Source organism: Leucoraja erinacea, chromosome 9 (genome assembly GCF_028641065.1).
Source record: "Leucoraja erinacea ecotype New England chromosome 9, Leri_hhj_1, whole genome shotgun sequence".
NCBI classification, from domain to species: domain Eukaryota; kingdom Metazoa; phylum Chordata; class Chondrichthyes; order Rajiformes; family Rajidae; genus Leucoraja; species Leucoraja erinaceus.
The window spans coordinates 51,558,678-51,572,292 of NC_073385.1; the positions used below are offsets into that span (position 1 = coordinate 51,558,678).

The window sequence follows — 13,615 nt, forward strand, 5'->3', positions numbered from 1 at the left end:
TTGATGTAAAGATGCCAGCGTACCTGTTGAACTAGATACCTTTATTGTACAATACAATAGAGAAGAACAGTGGCGCAGTGGAAGAATTGGTGCCTTGCAGCACCAGAGACCCGGGTTTGATGCTGTCTATACGGAGTGTGTCTGTTCGCCCCATGACCGCATGGGTTTTCCCTGGGTGCTCCGGTTTCCTCCCACTGCAAAGCCGTACAAGTTTGTAGGTTAATATGGCTTCAGTAAAAATGGTAAATTGGCCCTAGTGTGTAGGATAGTGCTAGTGTAGGGGAATCGCTGGTCGGCATGGACTCGGTGTGGCAAACGGCCTATTTTTGCACTGTATGCTGAAATCTAAACTAAACACAGAGCGCAATAACTCATGGGGTATCATTTGACAACGCTGTTTTGTTCAGTCTAACTTTACTGAGTGTGTAACCTTTAGCAATGCAATCTTTGGGAGATCAATACCCTTCTTAATGTATCAAAAAAAATCAATTTGTTACCGCTCATTTATTGAGCCAATGTTTTTCTTCCGATTCTCCTTTGCTTGAATCTTTTGCCTTCTCTCGCACTGATACCTCTCCAGCCTTCAATGCAGATACAAATTCTGTATGATAAGGGTTGATAAATCGAAAACTGGTAAATGGATTTGAGATACAGGGCAGCGCAGTGGCTGCCTTACAGAGTTGACACCTCACGGGGCTAGAGACCATGGTTCGATCCTGACTACCAGTGCTGTCTGTACGGAGTTTGTACGTTCTCCCTATGACTGCGTGGGTTTACGCTCTGTGCTCCTGGTTTGTCCCATATTCCAAAGATGTGCAGGTTTGTAAGTTAATTGACTTCTGTGAATTGTCCTTTGTGTGTAGGTTAGAACTAATGCATGGGTGATTTCTAGTGTGCATGGACTCAATGGGCCGAAGGGCTAGTTTCCATGCTGTGTCTCTAAACTAAACTATAGTTCGGCTGCAATGTAGGTTTGACAAGCTGTGCAGCCAATCCCGTTGTGTTTTAGTGCTGTTAGATCTTCTATGTGACCATTTTTTTTAAAATTCTCCCTAAATGCTCATCAACTCCCCATGGATCCACCACTGGCCCATAATTGACACCAGTCTATTCATCTACGTTTTTTTTGGATGTGGGAGGAAATCAGAGCACTTGGTGGAAAACCATGGAATTGCAAGGAGAACGTGCAAACTCCACACAGACAACCGCTGATGATATTCCAGGATATGCTTGGGTTGTGGAGGAGAGAGGAGGGTCTGGGAAATATTAGGTTTTTCCTTGTAATAAAAAAGAACTGCAGATGCTGGTTTATACCAACAATGGACACAGAGTGCTGGAGTAACTCAGCGGGTCAGGCAGCATTTCTGGAGAAAATGAACAGGTGGTGTTTTGGCTCGGAACCCTTCTTCAGATTGGTCGCAGGGTAGGTTTTTAGGTTTTTTCTTACATAGTTTGTTGACGTGATTTGGCAATGGAACTGTTCGGAGGTGTAGCCTTGATAGTGGTGAGGGAAGCCTTCCCTGTGTGGTCCTTCCATCAGCCTTAGAAATCTATCACCACCATGAACTGCCCTTGAAGCTTCAAAGAGCACGAAATCATCGCTGTCACAGCTGCACTAACCGTGTGGTGTGGAAGACGGTGCATTGCTCTATTTCCCAATGTATTCTCTGCATTCCTTGTGCACGGGTGCATCCATCCATATGGCAGGAAGACCATCGACTCAGTGAAAAAGCCCCTTTGTTCTGTCTGAAACCTATTGGTCTTCCAGCAGAAGTTGTCCATGACCGTATGTTGACGATGAATGCCCTCCAAGGCTCACAGGTACACGCTGTAGGATGTATTCACAGTCATACAGAGAGGAAACAGGCCATTCGGCCCATACCCATGCTCACCAACATGCCCCATGTACACTGGTGCCGCCTCTATCCCTCTAAATCTGCCCTATACATGTACCCATCTAAATGTTTCTTAGAATATGTATTCACATGTTCTCAAGCAAACTCTGATGCATGCAAAGGGACATTGGGAGGGGAAGGTAACTGCATAATGTTCCCCCTACTAAATCTTTACACCCAGTGAGTGATAGGCAGTCTGAGTGCTCTCTTCATAATGAAAATTAAAGTACTGAAGTCAAGTCAAGTCAAGTTTATTCGTCACATACACAAATGAGATGTGCAGTGAAATGAAAAGTGGCAATGCTCGCGGACTTTGTGCAAAAAGACAAACAAACAAATACCAAACAAACTACAAACAGAATGTAACAGAATCACATGTTCTTTTTCATATTAAATATTGTGGGTGGAAGTAAAAAGGAAAAAGGAAAAAAAAACAGCAATTTAAAAAAAAAAGCAGTAGAGTGGTACAGTAAAGTTCGTCGCTGGTGAGACGGGAGTTTACAGTCCTAATGGCCTCTGGGGAGAAGCTTCTTCTCAACCTCTCCGTTCTCACAGCATGGCAACGGAGGCATTTGCCTGACTGTAGCAGCTGGAACAGTCCGTTGCAGGGGTGAATGTATTCACTGTTGGTTGTCTTTAGTCCTAAATATATATGATATATTTTCCATGAAACCAAAGTACTTTTATCAAGAATAGGGGCCCTAGGAAAATGTGTGCCCTACAATTGCCTTTCAACATTACTATTACAGTGCCCAAGCATGTATTGTCACTTTTTTTAGCCACTGTGGAGTTTTAGTTTGGAGATACAATGTGGCAACAGGGCCTTCGGCCCACCGAGTCTGTGCCCATCAGCGATCACCCATAGACTACTACACACTAGGGACAATTTACAGAAGCCAATTAACCTACAAACCCGCACAACTTTGCAATATGGGAGGAAACCGGAGCACTCGGTGGAAACAAGGAGAACGTGCAAACTCCGTGCAGGCAGCACTGATGGTCAGGATCGAATCTGGGTCTCTTCGCTCTAAGGCAGCAATCTACCGCTGTGCCACTTTGCCACTGCTTTTCTGTGGTTCTCTATGCATTAGCACATGAGTCACCTGGAGGATCCAGTGTGAAAACTGCGGTCTTTGCAAATTGAAAATCCCTGATTTTAAATAATGTTTCATTGTCATTGAATTCAGATTGGGTAACACACTGACAGGTGCTCGGCAATCTAATTTCAAGTGCTCAAAAAAGACTTGAATAAGAACAAGGCTATCCTCTGTTTATCAAAGGGCTCCACAAGGGATCGTGTTACTCTTAGCCATAGCAACATTCATAGCATAGCATAGCTACCCTTCTTCCTGACTCACCCTTCCAAGTGCCACTGCACGAAGTCTCCAACCAATAGGTTTCTGTAGAAACAAGGAACTGCAGGTGCTGGTTTACCAAGGAAAGACACAAAGTGCTGGAGTAACTCAGCGGTACAGGCAGCATCCCTGGAGGACATGGATCGGAGACGTTTCGGATTCAAGAAAGGGGGAGAGGTGTCAGATATACCAGGGAGAGTCCAGGTGAATATGAGTGCAGGGTGGAAATTAGTAGTGAGGTTAATGAAGTCCGTGAATTCTGCATAGGTGCAGGAGGCAGGCCCAACGTAGTGAGATAGATTTGCGGGATGGTGCCAGTGTATGTCTGGAACAAGGACAGTTCAATGTAACCAACAAAGAATAGGTGTCCTGTTAGTGGTTGGATGTGGAAGATCTCTCCCCCTTATCCTGTAAAATCAGGGCCGTTGTCCAAGTGTTCTGATGAACAATTATCTTCAAGCATCAACATCAGATTAGTTCTGTTTCACTGAGTTTACGCTCAGTCTGCCTACATGACCCAGTTGCCAAACATTTCAACTCCCCTTTCCATTCCCCTATTGACCTTTCAGTCCAGGGCCTCCTCCACTGTCAGAGTAAGGCCACGTGCAAATTATAGGAACACCACCTCATATTTTACTTGGGAAGTTTACAACCCAGTGGTGTGAACATTGGTTTCTCTAATTTCATGTAACCTCTACATTCTCTCTCTTCTCCTTTTCCCCAGTTGGCCTACTAGTTCCGCTGTTCACATCCTTGTATCCCTTCATTATCACCTCTTCCCTAGGCAACAATGGCCCGTTGTGGGCTCCACACTTCCTTGGTCATCTATTGCCGGCCCTGATTTGTTCTGGCCTTTTCCTACCTACCAATCCCACCCCCTTACCCCCCCCCCCCTTCCCCCTACCCCCACGGCTGACTTTCAGTCTGAAGAAGGCATCCCAACCCGTATCGTCACCCATCCTTTCCCTCCAAGGAAGTTCATGGTGATGACAGATCGCTAAGGCTGATGGAAGGACCACCCAGGGAAGGCTTTCCTCACCCCTATCAAGGCCATGCCCCAGAATAGTTCCGTTGCCAAATCACACAAACTGTGCAGGGAAAAAACTAAATGGGGAAAAAGCTTTTCTTGCTTCCAGTTCCCCTCCCCTACAATCAGTCAGAAGAAGGGTCCCGACGCAAAACGTCACCTGTCCATTTTCTCCAGAGATGCCGACTGACCCGCTGAGTTACCCCAGCACTTTGTGTCTATCTTCAGATTAGCCACTGTTCACCTCCTATGTGGGGTATTGCTGCGATTTTACATAGAAAGGGGACGTGATAGCTGGTGACTGAGATAAAGCTGGGTAGAGGAAGTCCATTGGAGGCAGACAATGCTGCTTGGCTGAAGTTCACCTCTCAGTGAGCCCTTGTTGATTTAACTATCAATTTAACTATCAACTATCAGAAACCATCCCATATTTTAGCACAAAAGGAGTCTGGATTTCTGAACTAATCCTTTTGTTCTGTTAACACAACTTGAATGAGTCCCTCGACTTGTTTTCCTTCTGCTTGTCAAATTAAAAACGCATAATTAATCAGAAATTGGTACGTAAATAGATCCCCTCCCTGTTTACAACACTTCCTCTGGAAGTGCGCCAAATTCTTTATAAAGGGCACTTTATTTGCAAAAGAGGTGATTTATGTGGATTTTGTTTTTGTGGGTTAGTTGTAAACAGCAGAGGTTTAATCACAGCATGTGGAAACTCATTGTGGAAAGAAGAGGGATTGTTTGATTGGAAGTTGTTATGTTACTCGTTGATCTGCGCTGCTCCACTTTTAACTCTTAATGGTGAACATTTATGAAATTGCTGCATTTGACCATTACTTGCTCATTAAGCCCACCACAGGAGGGTAATTCTCATAATTAACAGCATAAGTTGCTTTTTAACAGCATAAATATTTTTGAGGGCTGCTATTCAACATGTTTTGCCCAGAACAGTCTTTTGTGGAGTCTCGTTCATAAATTGTGAATTGCTTTTGTAGAATTATTTATCTTCTGTCCTTTTATCCCTGTCCACTTTTTTCATTTCTTACCATTTTCTCTTTTTGTTTTGCACCTGTTTTGATGATGAATTTATCTTGTCTAATTCACCCTCCTTCCCCATTTCTCTGTCGTTAATCTCCCGGGCAAAGAAAATACATATGCCTCATTATTCATAAAACATAGAATTAGGCCATTCAGCCCATCTATACCTCCATTCAATCATGGATAACCTACTTTTCCCTCTTCACCTCACTCTCCTGCCTTCTCCCTATAACCTTTAATGGCCTTCCCAATCAAAAATTCCCAATCAATCTTTGCTTCAAAAATATATATTTTCTTCACCTCTACAGTCATATGTTACAATGAATTCCACAGATACACCACCCTCATCTCTTTATATTCTGAGGCTGTGCTCTCTGGTTCTAGACTCTCCCATTACTGGAAACATTCTTTGCATGTTATCGGAGCCCCAAGTGTATGCATTGATTGCAATATCTTGCACTCCTGGTAATGTCATGGGCTAAATGATTTGAAACATGTGCCAGAATATACCGGTCGAATGCTGGTCGGGGTGCACACTGCAAAATGCTCTGTCCCACCCTAAGTTATGGTTGGGATCTTTATGGGAATGCAGGGAAGCTCCTGATAAAGAGTTTCTAATTAGTATCATGATTGACACAAGATGCTGCAGTCACTCAGCAGGTTAGACAGCATCTCTGGAGAAAAAGGAATAGGAGACATTTCGGGTCAAGACCCTTCCGAAGAAGAAATGTCACCCAAAACGTCACCTATTCCTTTTCTCCAGAGATGCTGTCTGACCGGCTGAGTTACTCCAGAATTTTGCGTCTCTCTTTGGTGTACACCAGCATCTGCAGTTCCGTCCTTCGCATCTACTTAGTATCATGTTGGCTTTATCTCATGTAATTTCGGTCTAGGAAGACAAAACTATTTCCATTATTTATATTAAGAATGTTTGATCGACATTAGTGTGATCAAATTGCACTGCAGCTCTAATGAAGGATCTCATGTTTCTGCCATTCATTTTTGATGCTGGACTGATATACACATTGCAACAAGTTTCTTGAACTATGTCACTTTATAAATATGGAGAACAATGGACCTGTTTTTATTTCAGGCCCAAAGCACCGTGAGCTTGCCAGCAAAAATGTTGTAACCCTTTGGAAGGGATAAAAATTAAATTAGTCTGACGTGAAAGCTATTTGGCCAAAGCACGAAATTGGGATTACGCCTGGCAATTGGGAATGAACTGATGAAATTAAAAATAGAGATTTATGAGTGATTTTCTTCCTTGTCTTCTTGTGAATAGAGAAGCCATCCTGCGATCAAGAGAGGCAAACGGCTCTGGAGGAAACTAGGCAGTATCCACGAGATGGCATCTTCATTCCAGAGTGTGCAGCGGCAGGGCTCTATAAACCAGTGCAGTGCCACCAGTCAACCGGGTACTGCTGGTGTGTGCTGGTGGACATTGGGCGGCCAATTCCTGGAACCTCTACCAGGTGAGTGAACATTGTATCTGGAGCTGAAGGGGAAGATCCCAGCAATCAAGGGAAGGACTCACTGGCAGCACGGTGAAGCAGCAGAAGAGTTGCTGCCTTACAACACCAGAGATCCGAGTTCGATCCTGACTGTGGGTGCTGTCTGTACAGAGTTTGTTTGTTCTCTCTGTACAGAGGTGAGCAATCCAGATCTCAACCATCTTCAACAAATACTGTGGGTTCCCAATCAATGCAATGGATATGGGGAAATCATAAAACCATTACCCACCATGAACCACATGCACCATGGAAACCAAACATCTTTGTAGCTTAGTTTAGTTTATTGTCATATGTACTGAGGTACAGTGAAATACTTTTGTTGCTTGCTAACTAGCCAGCAAAAAAGACAATACATGTTTACAATCGAGCCATCAGCAGTGTACAGATAAATGATAAAAGGAATAACGTTTAGTGCAAGAAAAGTCCAGTAAAGGCAGATCAAAGATAATCCGAGGGTCTCCTGTGAGGTAGATAATAACTCCGGACTGCTCTCCCCTAGTTGTTGATAGGGTGGATCAGCCCAAATTCAAATGTGCAACCGTATCTTCAGTACATAATTTGTATTTTAGAAACATAACTAGTCATTAGAACTAATGCCTGTAAAACCACAGGATTGTTGTAAATATCCATTGGTTCATAATGTCCTTCAGGAGATGATCTGTCCTTTCTGGCAGTAGGTGGGAATGTGGAGTTGGGGTCATAGACAGATTGGCACTGAATACAGAACAAGCTTGAAGGACTGAGTGGCCTTGATATGACTCCAGACCGACAGTGATGTGTTTGACCCTGAGATGGCCTGGCATTCCCCTCTGGTGATGAAATGAATGCCAGGCTTACCCCCTATTTTTAATCCATTACAAAAAATATAATCCTGGGTTACTGGGAGTGGTGGTCACTTTGGAGAGAAGAGATGTACTGTTCTAGTTGATTAGATAATCGTCTGTGAACACCAAAAACTGCAGAACACTGAGAAGATCAGGTAGCATCTGTGAAAAGAGAACCAGCCGTTTCAGGTCAAACACCCTTTGTCGGAATTATTACTGTTCTCATGGAAGGGAAGAGGGAGGGGTGGAAATAGGAGGACTGGGGGGAGAGGGGAAGGTTCTGGGGAGGGAGGGAGAACAAAAGCCCACGGAAGGTGGGGGAGGGGAGGACCAGGGCTGGGGAGAGAAGGGAGGACATGGGCATGGAAGTGATGGAGAGGACCAGAGCAGTAATGGTGACTCTCAGTACTAGGTTGTGCACAGTCACAACGTTGTTGAACTTACAGATGCCTAAGATGGGAATTCTTCTTGTTCTACAGCTGGATTGGTTTAGCAACCTTGACCACATTAGAATCAGCTTAGTCAAGGCCTAAAGGTCTGGTGTGCATTCTGAGCGTTGCTCTTGTTTCTTCCAGATACCAAACGCCAGACTGTGACAGCAACGCCCGGTCCAAGCTCATAGAGGGCGATGACCCTTTCAAGGACAAGGAACTACAAGGCAAGTCGTTTCTTCACTACCTCACCAATGCAGCAGGGAGCGATCAGTGTGGAGTAACCACTTGCACATCTTGCAACTCTTGAGCAGTTGTGCATGATTTCCCTGTACAAGTGCCTCTTGCGATTTGGCTAATTGACATTTAATTGGTTGCAGACGCAACTCTCCAAAATGTCGATGGTTGATTTCAAGAGAAAAAAAACCTCTCCATTTGAAATGTTAAAAAAATCTTGTTAATAGCATAAAGAATTGATGTCCATAAAACAGGAACTCAACTTAGAGTTGTTCAAATCTAAAGGCATGATCCTTGAAATAGCACCAAGCTTTGCTTCATGAGTTTCTTAGTTAGTAGGGTAGATTTAGAGGGTTTGTGTGCAACAATACTGGAATCAAAGTAGTTCAACTGGTCCCAGTGAATATACAGAAACCGCAGTAGCTCAGCAATGCCTTATATCTACCTCCTACCCTGACGAGAAATATTCAGTAAAGCCTATTATTGGGGGAGGGGGTTTAACACAAAGCAGCTTTAAATTTATCTGAGCCACAAAGCCCCAGACAAAATCTGAAGTTAAATGATCTTAATTCAGTTAAAAGTCAATTTTCCAATACATTATACTCTATCTAGCCATGAAATATGATTATCCCCATTTGTGAAGTAGATCTTAAAATCTTCTCAGAAATTGCCACTTATCAGTTAGCCACTTAATCACATGGAATTATTTATCAGCATCTCCCCGCACGGATTCTGTTTGGCACATGTACTGTTAGTTGCCATAAAACTGATAATCTTTGATCGAGAGTTTGATTGTCTGTTCTAATATTTTCCCTCTGAGGCTTGTGTTCTGTTAGACGTCTGGAATGATTTACTACACCCCTGATGCAATCTGTAGCTAGAAACGCGAGCGTGCAGGTTGGACTCCAGTAACCCTTGTGCTTGTAGGGGCCCCTGCTGCAAACTACCCTATCACCAAGCCAATAGCCTTGGCTGAAAATGACCAGGACACTTTCTGCATTGAATAGGTGCTGCTTGCTACTCTGCGATGGTGGGCCCCATCTGTGGGTTCTAGGGTGTGGGTAGAAATTGGGTAAATGGCAATATGTGGATGGCAGCGGTTGAGAGGGGGAAGCTACAGGACCACCAATGTTTGACTCGTGCAGGGCGATGGGAGATAGGGTGAACTGCAGTGTTTAGTTTATTGTCACGTGTACCGAGGTACAGTGAAAAGCTTTTGTTGCATGCTATCCAGTCATCGTGACTATACATGATTACAATTAAGCTGAAGACAGAGTACAGATACACGATAAAGGGAATGACGTTTAGTGCAAGATAAAGTCTGATTAAAGATAGTCTGAGAGTCTCGGTTGAGGTAGCTGGTCGGCCAGGACCGCTATCTAGTTGGTGACAGGATGGTTCAGCTGGGAAGAAACTGGGTTGGGTTTGGTTTGGTTTAGTATAGTATTGTCACGTGCACCGAGGTACAGTCAAAACCTTTTTGTTCCGTGTTAGTCAGTCAGCAAAAAGACTTAATATGAGCCGTCCACAGTGTACAGATACAGGATAAGTGTATAACTGCTTGTGCAAGTCCAATTAAAGATAGTTCAAAGGTCTCCATCGAGGTGGATAGATGGGTCAGGACTGCTCTCTAGTTGGTGAGAGGATGGTTCAGTTGTCTGATAACAGCTGGGAAGAAACTGTCCCTGAAGCTGGAGGTATGCGCTTTCAAACTTTTGTACTTTAAAGTATTCAAAGGTATTCAAAGGTTTTTATTAGTCACATTCACATACACCGAGGTGTAATGAAGTGAAAAGCTTTTTGCCATTTTGCAGCACACAAAAAAAGAATACAGGCATAACACGAATGAGAGTCTTAAACACAAAGAACATCCCCCCCCAATGGCTCACACCATGAGGGAAGGCACAAAGTCCAGTCCCCAACCCCAGTTCACCCATAGTCGGGCCTATAGAGGCCTCCACAGTTGCCTCTACGGAGGCCCGATGTTCCTAGCCGTTCTCGCCGGGTGGTGGTGCTCCGGCGTCGGGAGAGTCCTCACAGCGGCATGGGAACCCTGGAACGGCCGCCTCCGTACTGGAGGCCGCGGCTTCCGAAGCCGACAAAGCCGCGCCGGATTGAGCTCCACAACTGGCGATCTCGTCGCGAGATCCCAGGCTCCTGGTGTAAAGTTCGGCGCCGCCGCCCGCAGCTGGCCGCTCCACAGTCCCGCAGCTCCGCGATGTTTTATCCGGCGGTCTCAGCTCACTGGAGCTCCAGCGCGGCGACCCAGGCAAGGCATCGCCCCCTCCACGATAGCACACCAGCGCTGTGCCGCCGCCGAGGCTGAGGTTCTGGGCGGTCCGCGACAGGAAACGGCGCTCCAGGCCCACTGGTAGGCCACAAGGACGGGTCGAAGCTGCAGCCCGGAGAAAAGCTGCCTCTCCGACCAGGTAGGGACCCTGAAAGGCAGTTTCCCCCTTCCTCCCCCCTAATGGGAGAGGGGAGAAGAGGAAGGGAAAGGGGGAATGATCTATGCTGTATCATTTCATGGTGCCAATGAAGTGCAAATAAAGAACTGCAGATGTTAATTTATACCAAAGATAGACATACAGTGCTGGAGTAACTCAGCGAGTCAGATGGCATCTCTGGAAAATGAAGAAGGGTCCCGGCCCGAAACATTATCCTTTTTATCCCGAGATGCTGCTTGACCAGCTGACTTTGTGTCTATCCACGTTGGGTAAGTTCATGTTGATGTGATAGGAGCAGAATTAGGCCATTCGGCCCACCAAGTCTCCTCCGCTATTGAATTATGGCTAATCTATCTTTCCCTCTCAACCCCATTCTCCTACCTTCTTCCCATAACGCATGACACCCATATTAATCAAACTAATCCTTTTAAGTGCAAAACTTTGCATCCCAGTGTCTCTCCCTTGTGGGCCCATCTTTATGTTCCTGTCCCAACCTCACTTGACACCCCAACCCTCCCCACTGCTGGTGAACGAGAAGGTTGCCAATCCAGCTGTCATGCTGAAGTGGCCTGGCTGTGGCCGAGATGTGGATAATAGGCAAAACCTATGAGCAAATAAATTCCACAGACTGGATTATGTAATCACAGCTGACTTCATTGCTAATCAGGCGACAATCGTGTGAATCTGACAACAGTTCCTTGAAAATTCAATTACACATAAATAATTAACAGAAGGCATAAATTGTTAGAGCAAACATAAACATTCCTTGCAGTGTAATCATTAGTTAGGTTGATTTAATACCCACGGCACAAAGTGTCCCCACTGAAGGAAATTCTTTTAAAATCTGAAGATGTATTTAATATCTGTATTTATTTGGTTGAATTAGGACGGTAGATTTAGTGGCATGTTGTGTAGTTTTTGGCAACCATCCATTCAATTCTTTGACAAAATGCCCGTGCTAAATGGGACAGGCTCCACCACATTTAATAGCATTTGATGAATAGTTGTTTTATGGTCGCTCGTGGATTTTAAGACATACTACATCCAGCCACGGAGTGAGAAACACTATACCGCTGCTATTCTGCCAAAGATGAGTACTGGGGACACAATAATTGGTCTGGACTGAATTCCACAACCACAACAAAGACTGGGCAAACGCGGAGTTTAATGGTAAAGGTCACCTTGAGTGCGCCAACCCTCACAGCGTCTGAAGAAGATTCTTGGATTTCTTCTTACAGGAGGCAGAGTTAAATGCAATACTTGCAGGGCTTTAGACTTTAGAGTTACAGCATGGAAACAGGTCCTTCAGCCCACCGAGTCCATGCCAATCAGCGATCACCCTTACACTAGCAGTGTCCTACACACTAGGGACAATTTATAACTTTTACCAAAGCCAAATTAACCTACAAACCTGCACGTCTTTGGAATGTGGGAGGAAAAACGGAGCTCCCGGTGAAACCCATGCAGGTCACGGGGAGAACATTAAACTCTACAGATACCACTCGTGGTCAGGATCAAACCCAGGTCTCTGGCGCTGTAAGGCAGCAGCTCAACTGCCGTGCCACTGTGCCACCCTCTTATTTCTTCGTCCAGGACACTGAGTTAAAAGCCATACAATCAATGCAGGGCACATTCAGATCTCTGTCATAGTAAGAGATTACCTGGTGGACAGTGGTAAAGAATGAAGGATATGCTCAAAAAGATCCTTTGCAGGGGGAAAAATTACAACATTCCTGCTGCACCCTGGCCATCTCTGGTCCACGTGCATTGACAGTGGTGAAGGAGGGTTTGGGATGGTATTTGGAAGATTGAGGCTATGGCTTGTGATCACGCAGAACCCTTGCATAGAAGGAGGAGCACCTCTTCACATATTCCCTCCCTATCAGGCGCCTCTTGCCCTATCTGTTGGCAATTCCCACATTGGCCTCACCAAACACCTCAGGACTCACAAAACCGGGTGAAGGCAAGTTATCCCTGATCCCGAGAGGCTGCCCAAGGAGATGATGCACATCTTCTAAGTCCTCACTGTAAAATGTCCATAATACTGCCTTCCATTTTAACAAGCCATGGTTGTGACCTTCGTGAATACCAATGGGCCACTGCTAATAGAGAAGTGAACAGCTCCTGGGGAATATTGCAATGCTGACAGTGTTTTATTCAACTGTATCTAATATATGTGCCTCGGGGGAAATGAAACAAGATTTGTTTCCTGGTATTGCTTGGCAAAGTGCCTCGCATTACGATCCTGAAGAGTATTTTTATATGTTTAGTTATTAGTTTACTTTAGAGATACAGCACGGAAACAGGCCCACCGAGACCGCGCTGACCAGTGATCCCCGCACTCTTACACGAGCACTATCCTACACACTAGGGACAATTTACAATTATACCAAATCAATTAACCTACAAACCTCTACGCCTTTGAACTGTGGGAGGAAACTGGAGATCCTGGAGAAAACCCTTGCAAGCCATGGGGAGAATGTACTAACTCCGTATAGACAAGCACCCATAGTCAGAATTGAACCCGGGTCTCTGGTACTGTAAGGCAGCAACTCTACCTCTGCATCACCGTGCCGCCCCTGTCTTTTGGATTAATTTGGATGCATCATATGGAAACTGGAACCTCAGCCCAACTTGTCCATACTAACCAAAATGCCTATCTACACCAATCCTATGTGCCTGCCTGTGGCCCAATATTCTTATCCGTATATCTAGTTAAATGTATTTTAAATATTATAATTATACCGGCCTCTACCCCCTCTTTTAGCAGCTGGTTCCATTTACCCAATCCCTTCTATGAGGAAAAACTTGCCCTTCAGATCCCCTTTATATCATTCCACTCTCACT

At 44.9% G+C, this 13,615-nt stretch overlaps 1 protein-coding gene across 3 annotated transcripts in view; it reads left to right on the forward strand.

The window, feature by feature from the left end:
- smoc1 (SPARC related modular calcium binding 1) overlaps positions 1-13,615 on the forward strand; it is a 195,062-nt gene that overhangs the window by 92,080 nt on the left and 89,367 nt on the right. For all 3 annotated transcript variants that reach the window (XM_055640814.1, XM_055640812.1, XM_055640813.1), the window contains exons 8-9: positions 6,601-6,790; positions 8,229-8,311. In XM_055640814.1, the coding sequence (XP_055496789.1) occupies positions 6,601-6,790; positions 8,229-8,311 (273 nt within the window). The remainder of the gene's footprint in view (positions 1-6,600; positions 6,791-8,228; positions 8,312-13,615) is intronic.